A 21,559-nucleotide genomic window follows, 5' to 3' on the forward strand; every position below is an offset into this window, starting at 1 on the left:
CAAGCACTTTTATCCTCCTGACACCCCACCTGAAGCAGACAGCTGTCAGCTTGGAGATTCCCCAACAGGTCTGGGACACATGCACCAGCCTTAGGTAGGAACATCCACACCATACGTTCTCGGTGCTCAGGACACAGGCTCCCCGCTGGGTGAACACCATGCTCTGTTCTACCCCTGGCCCCGCGACAGGTCCTGGGCCCCAGGCGGCCATCCTGCCACCATGTGCAGCGAATCGTAGCAGGGGCCTGAGGAGAGAACGCCCGCAAAAGAGCCTGGAGTTGATGCCACCATCTCATTCTCAGACAGGACACAGCAGATGTGTGTTTGTTTGTTTGTATATATTTTATTTTCAGGGAGAGAAAGAGTGCATGCATGCAAGTTGGGGAGGGGCAGAGAGTGAGGGAGACAAAGAATCAAAGCGGGTTCTGCACTGACAGCACAGAGCCCGATGCGGGGCTAGAACTCATGAACTGTGAGATCGTGACCTGAGCCAGAGTCAGACGTCTAGCTGATTGAGCCACCCAGGCGCCCCAGACGTGTTTGTTAACAAGCAGCAGTGGCCAGGCCTTGACATCAGCCTCTGCTTACAGCACTGCTGACCTGACCTTTCCCGGGCTGAATCCTGCCTGGTAGCTCAGCTCTGGCCCTAAGGAACCATCTTTTCCCCAGTCAGAGGCTCAAACAGGACCATCTGGTCCCAACTTCCCAACATTTCGCGGGAAGTGTAAGTACGAGGCGCATGTGTGGGAAGGGTGACACCGGGCAGCTCCTCAGCACAGGCCTTACCAGGCCCCTGTCCCCTCAGGAGACGTCTCCTTGAAGACAGAAACTCCTGACGTAAGGGGAGAGGGGGGCTGGCCTGGCAAGGGTTCTCCTGGTCTCTGCCCAGTCCTGAGTGTCCAATGTGAAATGCCTCCTACACTCTGTGGCAGCGGGAAGGACCGAGTGGTGACAGATCTGCCCAGCCACCCCTGCCCTGACTTACCTGATGGGCTCGGTGGGGTCCAGGCGCCGAGCCTTCTGCTCTGGGGAGAGCTGCTCCCACTGGAAGTGGAGGCTCCAGTCAAACCCTGGAACACAGCACTGAGTCACTTGATTTGGTCTCTCACGTGCCCCCGCAGAGCCTGCGCAATGCGTCCCTTTTCTGGAAGCTCATGAACGCATCCGGGGAAGCTGGTCCCAGGCTGGTCAGCAAGAAGGCCGCCAGATGTCCCTCCCACAGCTTCTCTTTCTCTACCTCCTACTGCCTCTCTGAGCCTTCTCTGCTGGGCAGTGAGAGGATAAAGGGCAGACGATAGAGTCACTTGTGACAGAGTCTAAGGGGGACAGGATGGGTAGTTACAGGCGTGGCCCTTGGCCAGGAGCATTGGGGAGGCGCTAGCAGGTTTTTGTAAGGGGCTGAGCTACCTCAAATCAGTTTTGGGGAACCAGCACTAGGCCCTGAGCAGAACCTTGGTGGGCGTCAGAGAGAGCGTGGCGACCAGTGCTGAGGTGACAGAACAAGTCAGGCCCTGCCTAGCTGGGGGGGTCCTTGCCTCCCTCCTGTTCTCAGGTCCCAGAGCAAGCCCATATCAGAGCCAGGGCTCTGGGGGCTGGAGGCATCATCCTACATACTCCCCTGGCTGTTCCATTCGTGGCCTCAGTGGTAAGGCTACAATGGAGCCACCAGCATTATAGGACTCAGGGCTGGACGCTCCAGACAAAACCACCAGCAGACGCTTCCCCCACTTTCCCCCTCGAATGCAACAACCAGGAGGAGCAGCGAGTCCTTGCTGGGGAGGGGTGCTGGCCCTACTCACCGCCCCTGAGCTCCGCGGCGGACTCGATGTAGTTGAAGTTGTCCAAGCTGATGATGTCAATCACGGGGCACACCACCCGCGTGTAGTCCTGGAAGACAGCAGACTCCGGGCTCAGCCTGTGGTGCCAAGGAGCCGGGCTGGGAATCAGTGAGCTTGGCAGAGCCTCGCCCTGGTAACGCCAGGCTGGTTTTGTGGCCTTGACTAAGCACTGCCAGCTCTGGATCTTAATTTTCTCATCTAGAAAATGGGGTACCGCGACCTCTCTGTTTCCATTGCCTAAAACGCCAGGAGCCTTTCTCTGACTCCTGGAGTCCTTCTCAGCCACAGTGGCCTTCAGAGCATGGTGGGGACACGGCAGGGGCCGGCTGGAGAGGGATGCATACGAAGAAGGGGGAAAGCAGGAAGAAGGGGGCTCTAAAAGTCCTTCACCATCAGTGGGGTCTCAGGAGGCAGAGGCCACAGCCAGCCCGGAAGGTGACCTCTACCTGCAGTCCCATGAAAAGAAGCCACACACCCACAGGAAAAGCACTTTGGAATTTCCAAATACCTTCATTCTATGCCTACGTTTACGAATAGCATCTCTAGACATTCCTAACTTCAGGTGTCACTTGTGATGGTCACAGATCGGTGCCTCCAGTCCTGACTCACCCCCTTCCTTCCAGACTCAGATCCGGTATGCCACTGGCCACCTCCATGGATGACCTGTGGGCTTTCAGTGATGGCTTCATCATCTTGTCCCCAAACATGCTCCTTTCCCTCGGTTGCCTATTTCTGCTAACAGAACCATCGCGTATCCCTCCGTCTCCCTAGCACAAAGCAGAAAGCTTCGCCTCTGCCCATCACCCATCGAATCTAACTCTGAAACTGCTCGTCTGAGTGTGTCCTGCCTCCATTTATCCCCCTCACACCTGGCGTACCGCAGTGGACTCCTACCTTATCCCACTCTCTTCCCTTCGGCGGCCGCCGAAATTGTCATTACGATGTGAAAATCTCACTGTGCGCTCAACAGCTAAAAACCTGAACTGCCTGCAAGATAAGGTTCCAACTCCTTAGCCTGGCATTCGAGACCATCAAAACCAGGCCTGTATCTCCCTTTCCGGCTTCCTCGCTTGCTGTATCCCTCAGGCTCCCGTGTCTATAGGCATCAAAGTCACCCAGGAAACATTCTCAAAATATGCAAGACAGAGGCACCAGCTCCTGGGGGCTGTCAAGGTGCTGCATATATTTTTAAAGTCTTCCCTGCTCTGGGTGAACACCCTGTACCTGGCTTGCGGGAGGGGAAGCTGGGGGCAGTGTAAAGGAGATGTGAACATGGAGACTCCACAGCCAAATGGAAACCAAGCAGCCTGGGAGAGCCAGCAGGTCGGGGAAATCAGGCGGGACCACATCTCCAATCCTCCACACCTACCACCTGCCGGCACCGGCAGGAACCTCTGCTTCTCCTTGTCGCCATTTCATTTCCTAGTTCAATCTCTCTCCCAGATGAGGCTGTCTCCTTACTTTAAGCTCGGACTCACCAGGTGCCTGCTTTTATGTTCACAGACTTCATTTGGCCCTCAGCTTCCACGTGTGACTCATCCTGACAGTGACAAGGTACCTCGGAAGGCAAGGGGCCCATGTGGAAAGAAATGCTCATTTTCAATGCATTGCTTCTACCTCTGGGCCGCGCACAGATGCTCCTTCCACAGTCGACACAGCACCTGCCCAGCTGCCACTGCTCTCCAGGCACCACTCAGGCTCTGTCACTGTGCGTCTCTGAGTGTGCACACGCACCACGTGCCCACGCACGGCCATCCACACCAATACCGCCCCACGGACACAACCTCAAAGACATCCTTGTGACTTGAATTCTGACATGGTTGCGGAAGTTCGGAGACTGAACTTCTTCTGTGAGTCTGACAAAGTCCTCATTTTGCCTTGGCTTGTTGAGCGTTTGGGTCTTTACAGCTTCACTAAGTCCTTATGTCAATGCTTGTGCAGCAGAGAATTACTCTTGTCCAGAGATATGTTTGGCCCTTGCCCAGCTTCTGGGCAGTAACTCCTAAGCCCTCAGAATGCCCTGCCTAGAAGAGTGTCTCTGTTTACCTGGGAGATTTGAGATATACCAGACAGTCTATGCTAATAGTGTGACTTATTATGATGAGGGCCTTGGGTCGTGTGGTACCAACTCAACCTGACCTTCGGAGGGGCATGAAGACCATGGTGGGGGGGTGGTCAGCCACATCTAGGTGACTGACCCCCAACAAAAAGCCCAGACACCAAGGCTTGGGTGGGCTTCCTGTTCTGAAAGGCTCTGTACATGTTGTTATACATCCCTGCTGGGAGAAGTGAGTGCCGTGTGTATAATCCCACTGAAAGAGGTCAACTAGAAGCTTGTGCCTGGAACTCTCTATGCACCTGTTCCCACTGCTGAGTTTAACCTGTATCCATTTGCTACACAAAACAGTAATCATGAATATAATAGCTTTGCTAAGTTCCAAGTCCTTCTAGTGAATTACTGAATCTGCGGGTGGTCTGGGGACCCCCACACCGCAATCCTGGTGTTTCAAATCTCTCCTCAATATTTGGAAATTGAAATGCAAAATAAAATGCTGGTTACTTGCCTGGGAAAATGCTGGTTGCTTGCCTGGGCCACAGCCTTCCCCAGAAGCCACCCAGGGGCTCCGCCTCCAGGGTGCGTCGGCTCTGGTGCACCGTCCCTGTACGTTCCAAGGGCTTCTGCCCTTCTATTACTCCATCACAGTTCATATGTGGTGTCTGCTTAGAGTCATGAAGACCAGGTGGGTAATGAGGGATGTTTGGGGCTCAGTGCTGTGTGAAGCCATGTCCTTAAAAAGAGGCTGCACGAGACTTTACATGTGACCCTTAAAGCCAGGATGCAAATCTGAGTGACCCTGGGGGTCAGTAACTGCTCCACTTGCGCATCACTCAGCCCCAGCCCACGGCCTGCTGGGCAGCAGGTGTTCATCAGCATCGGCTCAAGAGGCTGGCTGTTAACTCACTCTGAGGGTACTATGTTGATGGCTGGTAGCAAAGCGGATGGGTCAGTTACAGTTGAGAAAAATGGCCTCTCCTCCTACAGGCTCAGGGACGGAAGGACTTCCGGTAAAGATACCCAAAGCCACCACAGGTGCTGGCCCATGAGCTCCAGTTGGCTGGTCTTCAAGGCTAGGCCCATAGGTCGGCTTAAGCAGGCAGCTGGAGGAGTCACTGGCAGGCCCATGGCCTGGACCCTGTCTCCCCCCCACCCCCCCACAAGTCCATTGGCAGCAATGACAGAGGCTGAATGCACCAGCCAATGGCCATCGATCACCTGTGCGGTACACCTCTCCTTCCTCCACCCATTCACGTAACTAAAACTACACTGTGAATGGGCACTCAGAAAGCTAGAGAGATCAGTCACTCACTTGGTGAACCAGCTTTACTGAGCACCTCTTATGGTTTAGGAATTGTGGCAGGTGCAAAGATGGATATGGCCTCACAGTCTAGGGAAGGCAGAGGACAGGCACTGGAGGGTGACGACGGAGCCTCTAAGGTAGGCTGGAGGGGCGGGGTGGGGGAGAAGGAAGGGGTCCTCGAGGAGTGGACAGAAGACCTGGGTTCTCATTCTGACGCTGCTATCTAGAATTCACGTCACCTTAAGCAAACCAGCACACGCTGAGGAACTGTCTCTTCATCTATAAAGTGAAGACAAATTATTATTTGCCAAACCATCTTGCCTTCCTAACAGGGCTTTTGGGTGGAAGAAGAGAGGGAGGCGTGTGAGAGGCTTTGAAGCATATGTAAGCCATTATTTACATAAATTTACCAAATGCTAAAGGGATTGAAATTTCTTAAAATCTTTTTTCCTACTGAAGAGATATGTAGATAAGGAGCGGGGAGAAAGAGGCTTCTGTTAAAAGAATTAAAACCAACCTGGTGCTTGTTTCAAGTATCATCGTGTAGCTGAAGGGAGGAGACGGGATGCGAGAGAGTTCCTTGTGGAAAAGACCAGCTGAGGACGGTTTCTGACAGCCCAAACTCGGCCTCTCTCTTATCTCTTTCTATTTTTGAAAATCCCCAACTCCAATTACAGCTTAAAATTTCCACTTCTACTCACAAGATCAAATCACGTTTTACTCTGAGACGAGACACAATACAAAGACGTGTGGAAACACAGGCTGACACACGCCCACATCCCTGTCCTGGAAGGGATGTCTCAGTGGAATGTTCTAGCAACAAGAGCCAGGGTCTGGAGAAAACCTCTGCAGCCCACAGAGGCTGCTGTGGCGCTCTGCAAGGGGCAGAGCCAGACCACGGCCCCAAGGTTTGTCCGGCCAGTCCCTTGCTACTAAAGCTTTAGATCAGACAGCGGTGGGGATCCGGAGCTCAGCCCGGGGGGATGAGCTCTATTCGGGGCCAAGTGACTGCCACAGGAGGAGCACTGGATGGCAAGGAGCACTCATACGCAGGAGGGGGAAACGATGAAGGCTTCTCTGCCCTGCAGGTGAGGCTGACCAGGGATGCAAAAATGAGAATATTTTTCAGAGAGGGCTTCTGTGATGGCCTCACAGGCACTGGGTTGGAAAGGGTTCATTAAGGTTGTCTGAGAAAAGCAAGGCCCCCTAACATATCCTGCAGGGCCACATCAGCCTGAGGGGGTGGGTCCTATAGATCAAACACTGAATCGCCACATGATCCCACAATTCCACTCATTGGTATCACCCCAAAGAAGTAGAAGCAGGCACTCAAACTTGCATACTAATGTTCACAGGAGCACTATTCACAATAGTAAAAAGATGGAAACAACACAAATGTCCATTAGCAGAGGAACGAATAAACAAAATGTGGTACGCAGGCAGTAATTTCTCTGACACTGGACATAGCAACTTTCTTCTCGATATGTCTCCCGAGGCAAGGAAAACAAAAGCAAAAATAAACTATTGGAACTACATCAAAATAAAAAGCTTCTGCACAGCAAAAGAAACAATCAACAGAACTCAAAGACAAGCTACTGAATGGGAGAAGATATTTGCAAATGACCTCCCTGATAAAGTGTTAGTATTCAAAATATATAAAGAACTTTAAAACTCAACACCAAAAAAAAAAAAAAAAAAGAAATAAACAAACAAACAAAAAAACCCAGTCAACTAAAAAATGGGCAGAGGACCTGAATAGACAGACATTCTTCCAAAGACATACAGATGGCCCACAGACACATACAAAAATGTTCAACATCACTCATCACCAGGGAAATGCAAGTAAAAACCACAATGAGGTATCACCTCACACCTGTCAGAATGACTAAAATTAAAAATACAAAAAACAATTGTTGGTGAGGATGTGGAGAAACAAACGGGAGCCCTCATGCACTATTGGTGGGAATGCAAACTGGTACAGCCACTCTGGAAAAGAGAATGGAGGTTCCTCAAAAAGTTAAAAATAGAACTGCCCTACGATCCAGTAATCACACTACTAGGTATTCAAAATACAAAATACAAAAACACCAATTCAAAGGGATACATGCACCCCAATGCTTACTGCAGCATTATTTACAATAGCCCAACTATGGAAACAGCCTGAATGTCCACTGATTGATGAATGGATAAAGAAGATACGCTGTATACATACAATGGAATATTACTCAGTCATAAAAAGAATGAAATTTTGCCATTGGCAACAACGTGGATGGATCTAGAGTGTATGTTAAGCGAAATAAGCCAGTTGGGGAAAGACAAATACCATGTGATTTCACTCAAATGTGGAATTTAAGACACAAAACAAAGGAGCAAAGGGAAAAAAGAGAGACAAACCAGGAAACAGAGTCTTAACTACAGGGAACACACTACACTGATGGCTACCAGATGGGAGGTGGGTGGGGGGGATGGGGGAAATAGAAGAAGGAATTAAGAGTACACTTATCATGATGAGCCTTGAGTAATGTACAGAATTGCTGAATCACTATATTGTACACTTGAAATTAATATAACACTCTATGTTAACTATAATTGAATTAAAATGAAAAACTTAATTAAAAAATATGGTACACTGTGATATTGTGATATAAGAAGAAATATATACCTGGCTTTTGATCTTGGTTCACTGCACAAGAGCGTCTTTTTTTTTTCTAATTTTTTTGATATTTATTTATGTTTGAGAGAGAGAGAGAGAGAGGGAGAGAGAGAGAGTGGGGGAGGGGCAGAGAGAGAAGGAGACACAGAATCCGAAGCAGGCTCCAGGCTCTGAGCTGGGAGCACAGAGCCCTACATGGCTCGAACTCATGGACCATGAGATCATGACCTGACTGACTGAGCCACCCAGGCACCCCTATTTCACTAGGAGATTCTTTTATTTATTTATTTATTTATTTATTTATTTATTTATTTTTGGGACAGAGAGAGACAGAGCATGAACGGGGGAGGGGCAGAGAGAGAGGGAGACACAGAATCGGAAACAGGCTCCAGGCTCCGAGCCATCAGCCCAGAGCCCGACGCGGGGCTCGAACTCACAGACCGCGAGATCGTGACCTGGCTGAAGCCAGACGCTTAACCGACTGCGCCACCCAGGCGCCCCTCACTAAGAGATTCTAAAACCCTTGGGATTTCCTGAGAGATGGGGGGACAGGGACGTCTTTGTTATTCATAGTAATCCCCTTTCATGGAAACTGAGTTTACGCTAATGAGATGACTGGTCAGCCGGGGAACCAACCACTTGATTAGAGGGTTGGTACTTTCAGCATCATCCCCGCCCCCCTCACCTGGGTGACCGGTAGGATCTGGAAGGGCCTCCAGGGCCAGGCAAAGCCCTGAAATTAAAGGGTCTGTTCATAACCTACTATTTCTCAATCCAGACCTCTTCAGCGGGACTTTGCCAGAAAAAAGGGGGAGAGAGCATTTTCTTAAACAGTGCTAAGTTCTGAGCTCTCCCAGTCTCAGGGAAGGCAGTCACAGGATGGGTATTAACCTCTGGGCCCACGTGTGAGAACTCTGCAAGGCCACCGAGGTGCTCTCGTTGGAACGAACGAAACCGGGAAGGATTTCCCACTTTTCGGAGTGGTTCACATATCCCAATTCTTTCAGCCTCAACCCTGTCATTTTGCACAGGGAAGATGGTGCGGAGGCAACACGGAGGGATCTGGTGCAGGTGGCACTGGCCAGGGAATATCAGCCCAGGTCACATAATTCCCCCGACACTGTGTCCTCGTCTGTGAAATGGGTATGTGAAAAGTAACAGACCTCGTACTGCACAGAGAGGTCGTGGGAGTCAACTCAGGCAGAAAATGAAGGGCAGCAACGCTAAGTACTGATGCTGGTACCTACTGGTGACTTCTAGTGATCAGGATGGGGGTGGGCGGACTTTGGGGAATATAAAATACCAATGGGAACATTAAAGAAAGTTGTTTTTTTTTTTCATACTTTCAAAAGGAGTAACCGAGACATAGAAGAAACATACAGAATTCCAGAGTAATCTAAAGGCAGACAGAGGCAAGGAATAAAGGTTTCTCAGCATCCTGCCCACCTGCCTTGGCCTGTGGGCAAGGGTGATGCATGGCTGGAGGAAAGACAGAAGCCTCGGAATTGGGTGACAAGGCCCAGTGAAAGTCTGCTGCCTTCTTCTCACAAAAGGCACTCATCAGGGCTCCCTTTCTGGAACCTTCTACTGTCTGGGAGAAATAGTTCTGGGCAGTTCTCTTGCCCAGGAAACTGCATGCATCATGTATCAGCTGCCGTTGGCAGCCCCATTTGCGGGCCTACTGTGGGTCACAGTGTGATACAAAGAACTGGTCCCGGGCCTTGCCCTGCCGTGTGACCGTGGGCAGGCCGCTCTACCTCAGCTTCTCCATCTCTAATGAGGGGACAGCAATCTGTCCCACCCCCCCTCCCAGAGGGCCTGGGGGGCATATGTGAAGTACTGGCCTGAGAGAGCCAAGAGGTGGGGGCTGTGGAATCATGGCCTCAGTCAGCCTCACTCACCTCTTTGACTCTGTGCAGCAGGGGCTGGAGCCAGTCTCTGTTCACTTCACAGTGGCTGTCAAGGAAGGTCAGAGTGGTGCCCTGGGCAACACTGGCACCCCGGATCCGGGACCGGACCAGACCTGCAGTGGGGACAAACGGGCAAGTGAATGCCCCCATCCTTCCATCTTCCGGCAAGCTCGCGGGGGGAGCCACATGACACCCCCTGCACACTGAACATACACCCAGCTGCACACACACACCCCAATCCCTGACATTCATGCTCCAAGGTCCTGCCCAGCTGCACAGACCTACCTTGCCGCTCTGTGTTGCGGATGCATTTCACCTTGGGCAACTTGATGAGCTGACTGCAGTCATCAGCTGTGAAGACAGAAGGTGATGCGGGGTGAATGCCCTGGGGTGGAGGTGAACCCGAAGAGTAGGTAAGTAAGGCAGCCCTACCTACTGTCCTTGCCCCAGCCGCAGAGCCCTGTCCTGCCCCCAGGGTGTTTGTGAGTTTTGGATGAGGCTGACTGATCGCTTCTATCAATATACAAACATGGCCCAGTCCATGCAAAGTGGCCTCAGAGAGGCCTCTTTGGAGCAGGTCACATAGTAGTACCTGTATGCTTGCTGGCAAGCACTTCCAGATGGGAATTCTTGGGATGGCCACCTGGAGACTCTTCTCCATTTCTATAGACCACGAGAAGCATGAGATGAGACTCTTGCTCACTCTAGTGGGGTCTAGCAAAAGCTGCTGGGAGACCACACAATGGATGAGATGAATTGTGGCATTTCCTGTCTGATACCGGAGACCTTATCTGTCAAGTGATCTGTCCAGTGTATCCCATCACAGAACTGGCTCACCTCTCTCTCTACCATGCAGGGGAATGTGCCGGGATGGGCAGGAGACCCCGTCTTCAGCATCACCCCAGACCTGTCCTCTGGCTTGCCTGCCTGCCCCGTTGCTTCCCTGACCCACCAAGTCTCTGAACTCCATATTGAGACCCCATCATGTTGGTTTTGCTTCACTGTTTTACCACCCTTAGCCTCTCTTTGGCTCTGGACTCTATAGAGTGACAACAGAGACTCATAGAAGCTTCCTCTGGGCCAGGTACTCTTCCAAGCACTTTGAACGTGTGAACACATTTACTTGACTTTATTTTTTAATGTCTATTTATTTTTGAGAGAGAGAGAGAGAGAGCGCGCGAGCGAGCAGGGGAGAGGCAGAGAGAAAAGGGAGACACAGAATCAGAAGCAGGCTCCAGGCTCTGAGCTGTCAGCACACAGCCGGATGCAGGGCTCAAATCCACGAACCGTGAAATCATGACCTGAGCTAAAGTCATGTGCTTAACCAACTGAGCCACCCAGGCGCCCCATGTTAACACATTTAAATCCTTACATAAACTGTATAATTATAATGATCTCCATTTACAGTCAAGGAAAGCAAGGCACGTGGAAGTTACTAATTTGCCTGAGGTACGTAGCAACGATTGAGTAAGTGATAGGTCTAGGATTTGAAGCTGGGCAGTCTGGCTCCGTCTGTGCTCTAACCACGAAGCTGCTCCGCTTCTGAGTGAACCCAGCAGCATACCCTCCTCTGGCTCCAGTGCCAGGTGACCTGGCAGGAAGAGTTTCTCCCCACCTCCAACTGCTTCCTCACTAGGGAAGGGAGATCAGCTCACCAAGTTTAAGTACTGAGAGTCTGATCTTATTGTTCTGGACCCAGTGCACAACTCACATATGCATTACTCCCAGGGTTCTGAGGCCGTGCGGTGGGTGTGGGTGATAGCCTTCCCACAGCAGACCCCAGGGTGGTAGTGGTTTCTAAGCCAGCTGCCAGCATGGGCACTCGGGGGGACAGATTCTACTCTCCTAGGACTTGGAGCTGTTCCCAGGGCCATTGCCGGCTTCCCCTGGTTTGTCACCAGAAAGAGGTGGCTCTGCCTGGAACTGCACCCAGGATGCTGGGATGATGGCTCTCATAGGAGGCGGCCCTACCAACCCTTGAAGTCTGAGGATGCTTCCCCAACTGTCGTGCCCATCAAACTGAATATACACATGTCTGAGGACACCTGCATGCTCTTCTGGGGGCAAGAAGATATTGGAGGGCAAGATGAATTGTGGGAATTCATCAAAGAACCTGGGTTCTTTGATAGGACAACTTGGAAACAGTGATGACCAATGGCTGGAGGGTCAGAGGGCAGCTGCTCACTGCGTCATGGCCAGGTGATGGGATGCCCCACACGACACCCTGCAGAGCCCACCCAGCGCCCCCCACAGGAATGCAAGGAGAGGGTGCTGCAGCCTATGCTCGGGCTAGCAGACTGTCACAGATACGAGTCAGGGACCCCAAGTGATGGAAACTGCTCTGGGTCCCAGGGTCAATTCTCTGAAGTTTTCTATGTCCAGGATAGGGGACAGTGACATACATGTGTGTGCATACCTCCATGTGCACACGTGCACGCACACACACACACACACACCAACCCAATCAAGGATCGACTAAATATACTGTGTAGGTCCTCAAAGACCCACAGCAGAGGACCCAACAAATTGTTTTTAAACATAAGGTTTATCTCCCTCCTGAGCCCCACATCAATACTTGAAGTCTTCTATACCTGCTACAAGCCTAGGCTTCCCTCTAACCCCAGACAACCACGGGCAGGGAATAGAAACCTGTGTCTCCAGAGCAAGGGAGCACTGATACTCACGGTCATTGCTGAAGTCATCCACCAGTATGATTTCCTGGATCAGATTCATAGGAGTGCGGTTCAGTACACTGTGAGGCGGAAGGACGGGAGATAATTAGGACTTCTAGCAGTTAAACGTATGCACTAACCCAAGCTTTAAATAGACACCACTGCATTTGAGGAATGAAAACTGGGAGCAACCAAAGGGCTTGTGCAGTCACGCCGCTCCCCTGTGCGCCCCTGGGATACAGCCCTGCTTTCCCCTAGTGAATGCTACCGCACCCACCCAGCACCCAGACAGAAACCCAGGAGTCCTCCTCAGCGATATCCCGAGACCCCACACCGAGTCAGTGACCAAGACTTGCTGGTCCCGCTAGAAAAGGTCGCTCAAACCACTTCCACCTCTTCCACTTCTGTCCCGGTTCAACCTCTCTTGCCGGATGTTTTGCAGCAGCCATGACCTGCCCGGGCTGTCCTCTGGGGGCCTCCAGAGTGAGCTTTCTGAAGCCCGGAGCTGACGTCTCATCATGCGACTTTCCTCACCAATGCAAACAAGTTAAGTTGACAAAACCTTCACTGTCTAGACCCAAATCCTCAGCACGCTCTTCACTGTCTGGAGACGGACACCATTTCCAGCCTCCTCTCGCCTAGGGCCCTTATTGGGTGATATCCTGCTGGTTTGTAACCGAGAGCTGGGTCTGCCACACTGCCATGGCCTGATATGCCCCTTCTCTGTCGCAAGGACCAGTTCAACGTACTTCCTCCCCTAAGAGCTTTCCAGCTACTCAGTGAGAACGGATGGCTTCGGCTTCCTGAGGCTTCTATCATGCCTAACTCTGAGGGTTGGTTTTTGCTGGCCCCTCTGGGCAGAAAGGTCAAGTCTAGCCCAGGGGATCAGGGTCCTTGTCAGTACTGTGTTGCCAGAAGCCAGCTCAGAGCCATGGCCCGCCATTCCCTCCAGGGATGTGTACTGCACACCTACTATGTGCTCAGCATTGCATTGGGTATACGAGGAACAGAGGGAACGTCAGCTCTGCCTACCAGATGCTCAGAGTCTAGGAGCTATTTACTACAAGCTGTGTGATCTTGGGCAAGTTACCTTACTGCTCTGTGCAGTAAGTGGCCCCATCTGTAAAATGAGGATAAGAACAGTAGTACCTTTTTCACAGGGCCGCTGGGAGAATTCGAGAGAAAATGTTTCTAGAGCATTTAGCACAAAGTCTGGCTCGGAGTTGTCTGGCACTATTTTTGTGCGGCAGGAACAATTCTGGGATTGACTTCATGTGCTGGTCTGTGCTGCCGATGTGCACTCACAGGGCAAGGCTGGATTTCTGGGTTCCCTCGGGGTCTTGGGCTGTATTCCACTTCTGAACACCCCAAACCACGCAGTTCCTCAGACACCCTCGGGGCCACACCACCCACTGGGGGGTGCCCATGGCCTGGTGCGTGTTGGGGAGGGGGTTCAGCTGGTGCTGGCGGGGGGCACTGTGTGAGTCCCTCCTCTCAGGAGGGCCAATCTGAGCCCTGTTTTTGGTGAGCCGCCCTGTCTAAGCAGGATGCAGAGACTCTCCAGGAGAAGAACTTTGCCTGGAGCTACTTTTATTTATGTAGCCTTAATTCTCACCATGGCAACTGGTAGAAGGTGAGAGAGCAACCCCGACTCCAAGCCCTGAGCTGGCTGTTGGGAGGTGGGGACACGGAGGGGCAGGAGGTGGTGGGAGGAGACCCTTACCACACAGGATCAATTGACAGTCCCAAAGAAAACACACGCCAACCCAACGACCAGTCTCCTGTTCAGACAGGGAAGGGGGGAGGGAGGCAGAAAGAGGGGGAAAACCTGCTTGAAGAATACCCTCTAATGAGGTTTGATTAAGGCTGCAGCTTCTTCACGTGATTCCCCCCAAATCCCTGCCGGCTCTTTGAAATTCAAGAGTTCTCTTCTGTGAACATCAAAAGGTAAATCGCATGCAGCTCTGGGCTGGTTGAACTGAGAGATGATTAGCGAATAAAAAATGTCCAGGGTTTAAAAAAGAAAAAAAAAAAAAAAAACAGAAATCGTCAGCAGTAAGTGCTAATTAGACCATTTCCTGGTAACACCTGGCTTGTTTTTTGCTCCCCTAATCAGAGCAATTGGAGTGATAGCGGGGGCTCCGTGAACGTGGCCCTGGATTGGGAGAGCCTGAGGTGGCAGGTGCTCTGGGCTCCTGGGGTGGCTGGTGGAGAAAGGTCAGGTCTAGCCCAGGGGCTCGGCCTGGCCCAGCTGGTCCCCCAGGGGCCCCCTTTCTGAACCACCACTGCCATTCCCACCACCCAGACCCTGCTTGCTCCATCCCTAGAGAGCTGTGCTCTCCCCAGTCCGTCCTCCAGGAGGCCTCACCAGCCCCTCTGCCACCAAGCCAACTGTCCCTTTCCTCCAGCTTAGGAAAAGCCCGTCCCCCACTACGGCGTTCCATGCCCTTTCCACACAGCCTCCGAATGGGAGTGAGTGCTCACCTCACTGGCAGGCCCAGATCACACCCTGCCTGGGAATTATTCTAGAACTGAGTCTCCTACGCACGGCTCACTTCTCTGCCAGAGGGCAGCTAGGCAGAGAGCAACTACCTACACCTTCCACAATCTGCCTGCCGAGCCCTGACGGCGGGGGCCCCCACGGAGCACCCTGGGAGGCGGCGGGCACGGCGGTGTGAACGGCGTGGGAGGCCGGGCGGCCCCCAGCATCTCCTAGCTGTGCCATCCTGAACAAGACGCCAGGCCGCTCCCAGCCTTCGTTTTCATCTGTAATTACATTTTCCTTGTAAAGGCAGGCGATATTAATACTTGACCTACTTCACAGGCTCTTGTGCCTTATGAAATGAGGAAATGTATTTGAAATTGCTTTGTGAACTCTACGGTGCTGTATGCAGGCAGGGTTTCTCCAACGTTCCCTAAATGCCAGTGGGATGAAGACCTGAGGTGGGCTGACCATTGAGTCTGGACCTTCTGGAGTCAGGCTGACTTGGGTTCAAGTACCAGAGCTACATATCCACCATTTGCTGGCTTGAGAGCTTCAGTAGGTACTGAGTCTCCAGCACCACAACTTCCTTGGCTGCCTGAAAGGTGCTCAGCATGGAGCGTGGCCCAGGGGCTGCTTTCAGAATCCAGGTTATTGATAATAATGATGATCCTGGTTCTCAAAGTGTGACCCCAGGGCAAGCAGCATCTGTGCTGCCTGGGCACTTAGAAATGTGAACGCTCGGGCCCCACACCAGATGCACTGGGTTAGAATACCTGGGGATGGGACCCTCTCAGGGAATTCTGATGCCTGCTCAAGTTTGAGAGCCCCTGAGTAACAACACTGCTGTGTCCCCGGGCGGGAGAGCATCAGGACCCCTGCCACTGTCCATTGTACAGGACCCCTCTGTGCCAGGCCCTGCCTGAACCCACTCACTCTTCTCCACCATCGTGTGAGGCAGTTATTACTGGTAGTTCTTGTTTTGCAGAAATGGAAACTGAGGCAGAGAGGTACAGGAGCTTGCCCAGGGCCACACAGTTGGTATGAGCAGAGCGGGCAAATCTGGCCCCGTGTCTCTTTTCTTATCCACCTTAACCTAAGAAGTTGTTCCCTCTAAATCCAGAGTTTTACCAAAAAAGAAAAAAAAAGCAACAGTAAGGAGATTCAGGGTATAATCATGCATGCTCCAGAGCCCCCACGGGCAGTGTCGGGTTGAAGGACACTCCAAAAAGAAGGGGACAGCTCTGGGTCTCACATATACACAGGGACCCACTGCAATACCAGATAAAGATAAACCATTCCTTGGGGCTTGCATCTGTCTCCTTAAGAAAAGAAGTCCCCTCACTGATCTGGGTTGTGACTCTCCCTGCCCCCATCACCCACCCCCATCATGCCACTGCCTAGCTCTGAGTACCTTCATGTACACCCTCCCAGCCCCCAGCCCTCACCCAGCTAACTCAGGAACTCAGGGGGCCAGAGAGCGAGGGCAGGGATGGGCAGAGGGGCGAAGGTTTAGTCAAGTGCTGGGGGGAGGGAGGGAGGAGGGGGGGGAGGGTACATTCATTCCTCCCCTTGAGCGTCTTTCCCTTGTGAGAGCCTGGCAGCAGAACCACCAGAATTCTAGAACATTAAAGATGAAAGATACTTTAGAGAAGATCCTTTCACTGATGACAAAGCGAGATAGGAAGAGCTCCTCATTCAGTCCTGTCTCAGTGGCTGGTGATTTATTTGTGCATGAAGATAGGGAATGGAAGGAAGAGAATCCCAAGGCAAATAATACCTGGCCATGGAAACTTCTAGAAGTAATCTTCCTTGCTTCCCCCCCTCCCCTAAAATTCACTTCCACCGTGCTTATGATATAAAAGCCTGTCTGTTCACACAGTTCTACCCTCATTCTGCTGTTTTCATATATCACACTTGGGTGTTATATCAGAAGTTCCTCAGAGGCAGGAAATAGGTCCATGGGCTCTCCTGGCAAAGTGCCCAGGAGTTTGGTGTGTGGTCTGGCACTTCATGGGTGCCTTTTGAAAAGTATGGTGATGATGCGCTGGTCCTAAGCCCTCTTTCAGAGCACAGGGCACCAGGGCCTCGGAGGCAGTGCTCATCAGGCTGGTGGACAGAGGCACTGGGTTACACCGTTAGCTGCCTCCCAACCTCCCCCCTTGAGCCAGAAACCTGAGTCTTGGCTCCTGTGCTTCCTAGCCGGGTGGCCTTGGGCCTCTGTTCACGTCAGGCACCCCTGACTTCAAAAGTTCCAGTTCTGGATGGGACTCCGACTGGACTGAGGCATGAGGTGTTCTGGAGACCATAAAGCCCAGCATACATTTAAAATATTAATGATATTATTATAAAGTATCATTATTACTATTGTAAAAGAGCAGCGAGAAGAAAAGAAAAACTGTGTCTTAGAGCTGAGAGGGAGGAGTCTACAGGGAGCACCTCAAGTGACCTCGAGAATATAAACACGGTGTTAGGGAACGATGGGGAGCCTGGAAGCCCCACAGGATAACACCCTCAAATGTTCCAGGTAATGTCTTCTTGTGGAAAATGTGGTAGAACTGGAAACACGAGGGATATTTTCATCTCCATCCTTAGAGATGTGGTCAGTGATCTGCCCAAGTCACACGGCCAGGAAGCAGCAGGGGAAGGACTTACTTGGCCCCAGGTCTTGTGACCCCAGGTACCCAACAGCCTCTTTTGAGAGCTCACTCACCGTGCAGATATGGAGATAGCTAATGCTGCTCAAGCACCGACTCTATGCCCGCCACAGTTCTCGGTCCCTTGTCTAACCCAAAGCAGCACTATGCGGTAGCTATGATTATTATTCCCATTTTCTTGATCAGGCAACTGAGCCACAGGGAGCTTTGGTAAGGGGTGAATAAGATGCAGTCTTGCCCTAAAGGAGTTCACTGAAGATTACACCTGGGAAAAATGCATTAAGTGCTAGAGTAGGGATTTGTAGTAAGAAGTCCAGAGGAAGGCTCTAATGGTGTGTGTGCGTGCGTGTGTGTGTGTTAAGGGGGTGGAGGTGCATGGTGTCAGAGGATTCCTAGAAAGAAGACGAGAGGCCAGCCTGGAAGGTGAGGACTCTTGCTGATCCCAGTGCCCTCGTGGAAACATCTGGCAGACATAGTTTGTTCCAGAAACCCTGCCTACCCTGCCCAAGCAGACCGTGATGGCCATGGGGCTGTGGTCTGGTGTTTTCAAAGTAGTCACCTTCGTTCCACCATGTCCCTGCTCAGCCCAGAGGCTGAGAAACAACGTTTCTCCCTTCACCAGAAAAGACTCAGGTAAATCGGATCACCCCATACCCCTGTTTCCCCCCCATATGCCCGCACTGGTTTACAAGTTGGAAAGGTACTGACTCCTGACAGTGACTCAGGACATTTTCTGGTCAAGAGCTGAAGCCTTGTTGGGAAACCAAATGCAAACCTGGGGGCCTGGGGGGCGAATACAGAAGCCAGGGCAGAAAAGGCAAGCAGCTGGCAGAAGGAAGCAGCCAGCCGGTTGCCAAGGACATCTGGGCAGCAGACAGAGTTGCCCCTGTAGACAGGGGGAAACAACACATACTCGGGCAGTTCCCTCCTTGCGTTTCTATGGGATGCACTGACCCTGCAAGGCAGACATTCATCGTAAGTGACAGGTAGCACCGAAGACTTGGTGCCCGCCATCAGGGCGAGCCTGTCGCTGACTCCCTCCCATCACCCGGAGCTTCCCTACCTGCCCACAGCCAGGCACAGGAAGGTGTGGCTTAGTGATGGAAATGACAAGAGATTTCACCATGTTTGGTCATCCTCTCCTTGGCCCTCCCTCTCTGTGGGATCAGGTGACCATGCGATGCGCTGCCTTCCAGATAGGGATGGGCTCAAGCAGGCCATGTGTCCCAGGGGCATGGAGGTATCACAGGCACTTTATCCCAGGGCCGACCCCAACACCTCTATCAGGGATGCTGAACACCACCACCATCCACAGCCTTGCCTATAGAGGCTGCTAAGAACTGAGGTCAGAGTGCAAGGGTTTGAGCCCTGCTTCACCACTGTTAGCTGAGCAACAGCGGGCTTTGATTCAGTACTTCCAAGTCTCAGTGTTCTCAGCTGCAGAGTGGGTACAGCAGTGGCCTCCCACCTACCCAACGGACAGCATGAGCCGGGGCACGTCTGCACCTGAGGGCACCTCATGGTCAATGGCTGCCATTACCACCTTCAAAGATGCCAATGCTGCTGGAGACTTGAAAGAGGAAGGGGGGCCGGATGGTGTTGGGGGGAGGGTGGGCATGGGGAGAGGGCTCCAGAGTTATGGGAGGGACATGGCATGGGGAAGGGAGGCAAAACAACCATGGCCAGGTCTCCAGGGCCCTGTCTGTGCTCTGAGGGCAGTTCTGCTGGGAGCTGGCGCTGGGGCTTTTGCAGGTCACAGATTCATGCAGGCCACAGGCCAAAGTAAGGATGCACCTGTTAGAGCAAGAGTGGACCCAGACTAGGAGCTGAGGGTGGGTGGAGAGGCGGAGCGGGGTTGGGGCTGCAACAGAAGATACACAGAGGGGAAAGCAAATACCAGCACTGCCTTCGAGCTGCTCTGCCATGTGCCGCGGCTCCTGGCCACATGGAGGCTGTGGAGAGGCGTGGACTGGGACTTGCAGTGCCTGGCAGACCCAGGTTCTAATCCCAGCCCGATGCTGGGGTGGGGTATTTACTCAGCATCACCCCTCGGCTCCCTTGTCAGGTATGGAAGTTAGAGCTCATGTTCCAGAGACAGTCTAGCACGATGGTTAAGGGCGAGAGCTCCAGATCCTCTGTGGCTGCCACTGACCTCCAAGTTACTGACCACCTGGGGCCTCTGGCTATCCCCCTATAAAATGGGGTAAGAGCCGCCCTCACAGGAGGACGAAGAGCGACAGAATGGATGCATAACATGTATCAGACAGCACCTCCATGGAGTGGGACATGCCTGACATTCTTATCACAGGGCCAGCCTGCCAGTGAGCAGACCCGGTCTTCCCAAGGGCTGGGCCTTGAAGGGCTGATGGATGGATGGGGGAGGCTGTCTTACCTGCGGATGGTTCTGAGCAGGGTGGAGCGGGCCTCGTTGTGGAAGGTGATGATGATGCTGGTCGGGGGCAGGTCTGCACAGTACACCAGCAGGGTGCACCTGGGGAAGGAAAGGCAGGAGCACAGGTAAGACCTTTGGGGGCAAAGCAGATCTAAAGGGCTGGCACCAAGGGGCCAGGTGACTGGCGGTCACCGGTATAGACAGATGGCTGGCATCTGGGAGGGCTGACCTGGTTGCACGGTGCAGATTAAGACCCCAGGGCAGGAAAGTTCCCAGAATGACTGAAGTTCAATTTCCTACCACCTCAGGGGAACTTGGGCTCACATCCAAATTAAGTGAACGTGCAGAAGAGAAATGTGGGATTTCTCACATGCCTGAATTCATGCATGGAGGTTCCTGGTAGCCACACAAAGCCACCCCAAGTCCTGGGCTCTGCTCCCTGGTCTGTGTCCATCCCGGACAGAGCCCCCACCATGTCCTCGGCCGGCAGCTCCAGTTGACTGCACCAGGCTGACCCCTCACCTCCTGCCACACACAAACATGGAAATCTTGTGTGTTTAACAAGGCAGAGCCCTAAAACCCTGGCGCAGAGACAATAAAACCCCATCTTAAAAAAACATTCATTTCCACGTGTCCAGGATCATTTCGTATAACAATTACATCTGGGGTAATTTCAATTTAATACCTCGCTGCAAGTGAAAATTGTAGCCCGCAGCCCGAAAATTACTATAATAATGAAAATAAACCCGCCAAGTGATGCCGGTGCCACCAGGGACTATCCCTGGGTAAGTGCTCCCTCCTGTTTGTCGCTCTTTCGGGGGCTGTCCAATTATGGGGAGTGGTATTAAATGAGGAAGTAAATAACAGACATTTGGTGAGTCAAACATGTCTTGTCTTCATTTTCCAATTTCGTCCTAGGCTCAGGGCTTTGCATTTGGGGTCCAGAGATCCAAGGATGGACTCCCAGGGGACCGTGAACCCCCTGAAATTGTTTGCAAAGTCAAGTAGGCAAAGGTGCTGGTTGTAGCTTTCACTAGATTCTCAAAGAAGTCTGTGGCCGAAGACGCTTAATCTCAGTCCTAGGCCAGAGAGCCTGACGCACCTGTGGCCTCCGTGATACGTGAACACATTCCTCCAAGAGCAAACCCTAAACAGAACAGAGAAGGCTGGGCTCTTGTGCTCAGGGCCTGAGCAGATCTGGGTTTGGGTCACCCACCAGGAGCCAAGAATTGGGAAAGGAAGGCCCCAGGGGAAGAGACAGTGAAAAGGTAAGTCATGGCCTTTAGGCCTTCTCCTGCGGCTTCCAGAGAGACAAACTTCACCACATCACGTCAGCTGTACCTACTAAGAAAACCCCCTGGAATTCACCCCTTCTCTGTCATCCCTGTGGGCCTGGCTCCGAGAGTCCTGAACCTTCTGTCCCTGCCAGTCACGTCCTGTGTGCCACACAGCTCCGCCCATGCCTTCCTCTGGCTTGAAGCCCTCAGTGGCTCCTGATGCAAAAAGTCCAAACTCCTGACACAGCCCTCAAGACCTTCCACATTTGCAGCTCCCTATGTTGGCAGAACTCTCCACCACCACGCACACTATGACTTC

General features: G+C 52.3%; 1 protein-coding gene across 5 annotated transcripts in view; it reads right to left on the reverse strand.

Annotated features, from left to right (window-relative positions):
• GALNT14 (polypeptide N-acetylgalactosaminyltransferase 14) overlaps positions 1 to 21,559 on the reverse strand; it is a 209,955-nt gene that overhangs the window by 30,227 nt on the left and 158,169 nt on the right. For all 5 annotated transcript variants that reach the window (XM_058682956.1, XM_058682955.1, XM_058682960.1 and 2 more), the window contains exons 3-8: positions 19,964 to 20,062; positions 12,445 to 12,512; positions 10,046 to 10,111; positions 9,752 to 9,873; positions 1,800 to 1,887; positions 986 to 1,070 (exon numbers count right to left, since the gene is read on the reverse strand). In XM_058682956.1, the coding sequence (XP_058538939.1) occupies positions 986 to 1,070; positions 1,800 to 1,887; positions 9,752 to 9,873; positions 10,046 to 10,111; positions 12,445 to 12,512; positions 19,964 to 20,062 (528 nt within the window). The remainder of the gene's footprint in view (positions 1 to 985; positions 1,071 to 1,799; positions 1,888 to 9,751; positions 9,874 to 10,045; positions 10,112 to 12,444; positions 12,513 to 19,963; positions 20,063 to 21,559) is intronic.

The sequence above is a fragment of the Neofelis nebulosa genome, chromosome 9 (genome assembly GCF_028018385.1).
Source record: "Neofelis nebulosa isolate mNeoNeb1 chromosome 9, mNeoNeb1.pri, whole genome shotgun sequence".
Taxonomy (NCBI): Eukaryota; Metazoa; Chordata; class Mammalia; order Carnivora; family Felidae; genus Neofelis; species Neofelis nebulosa.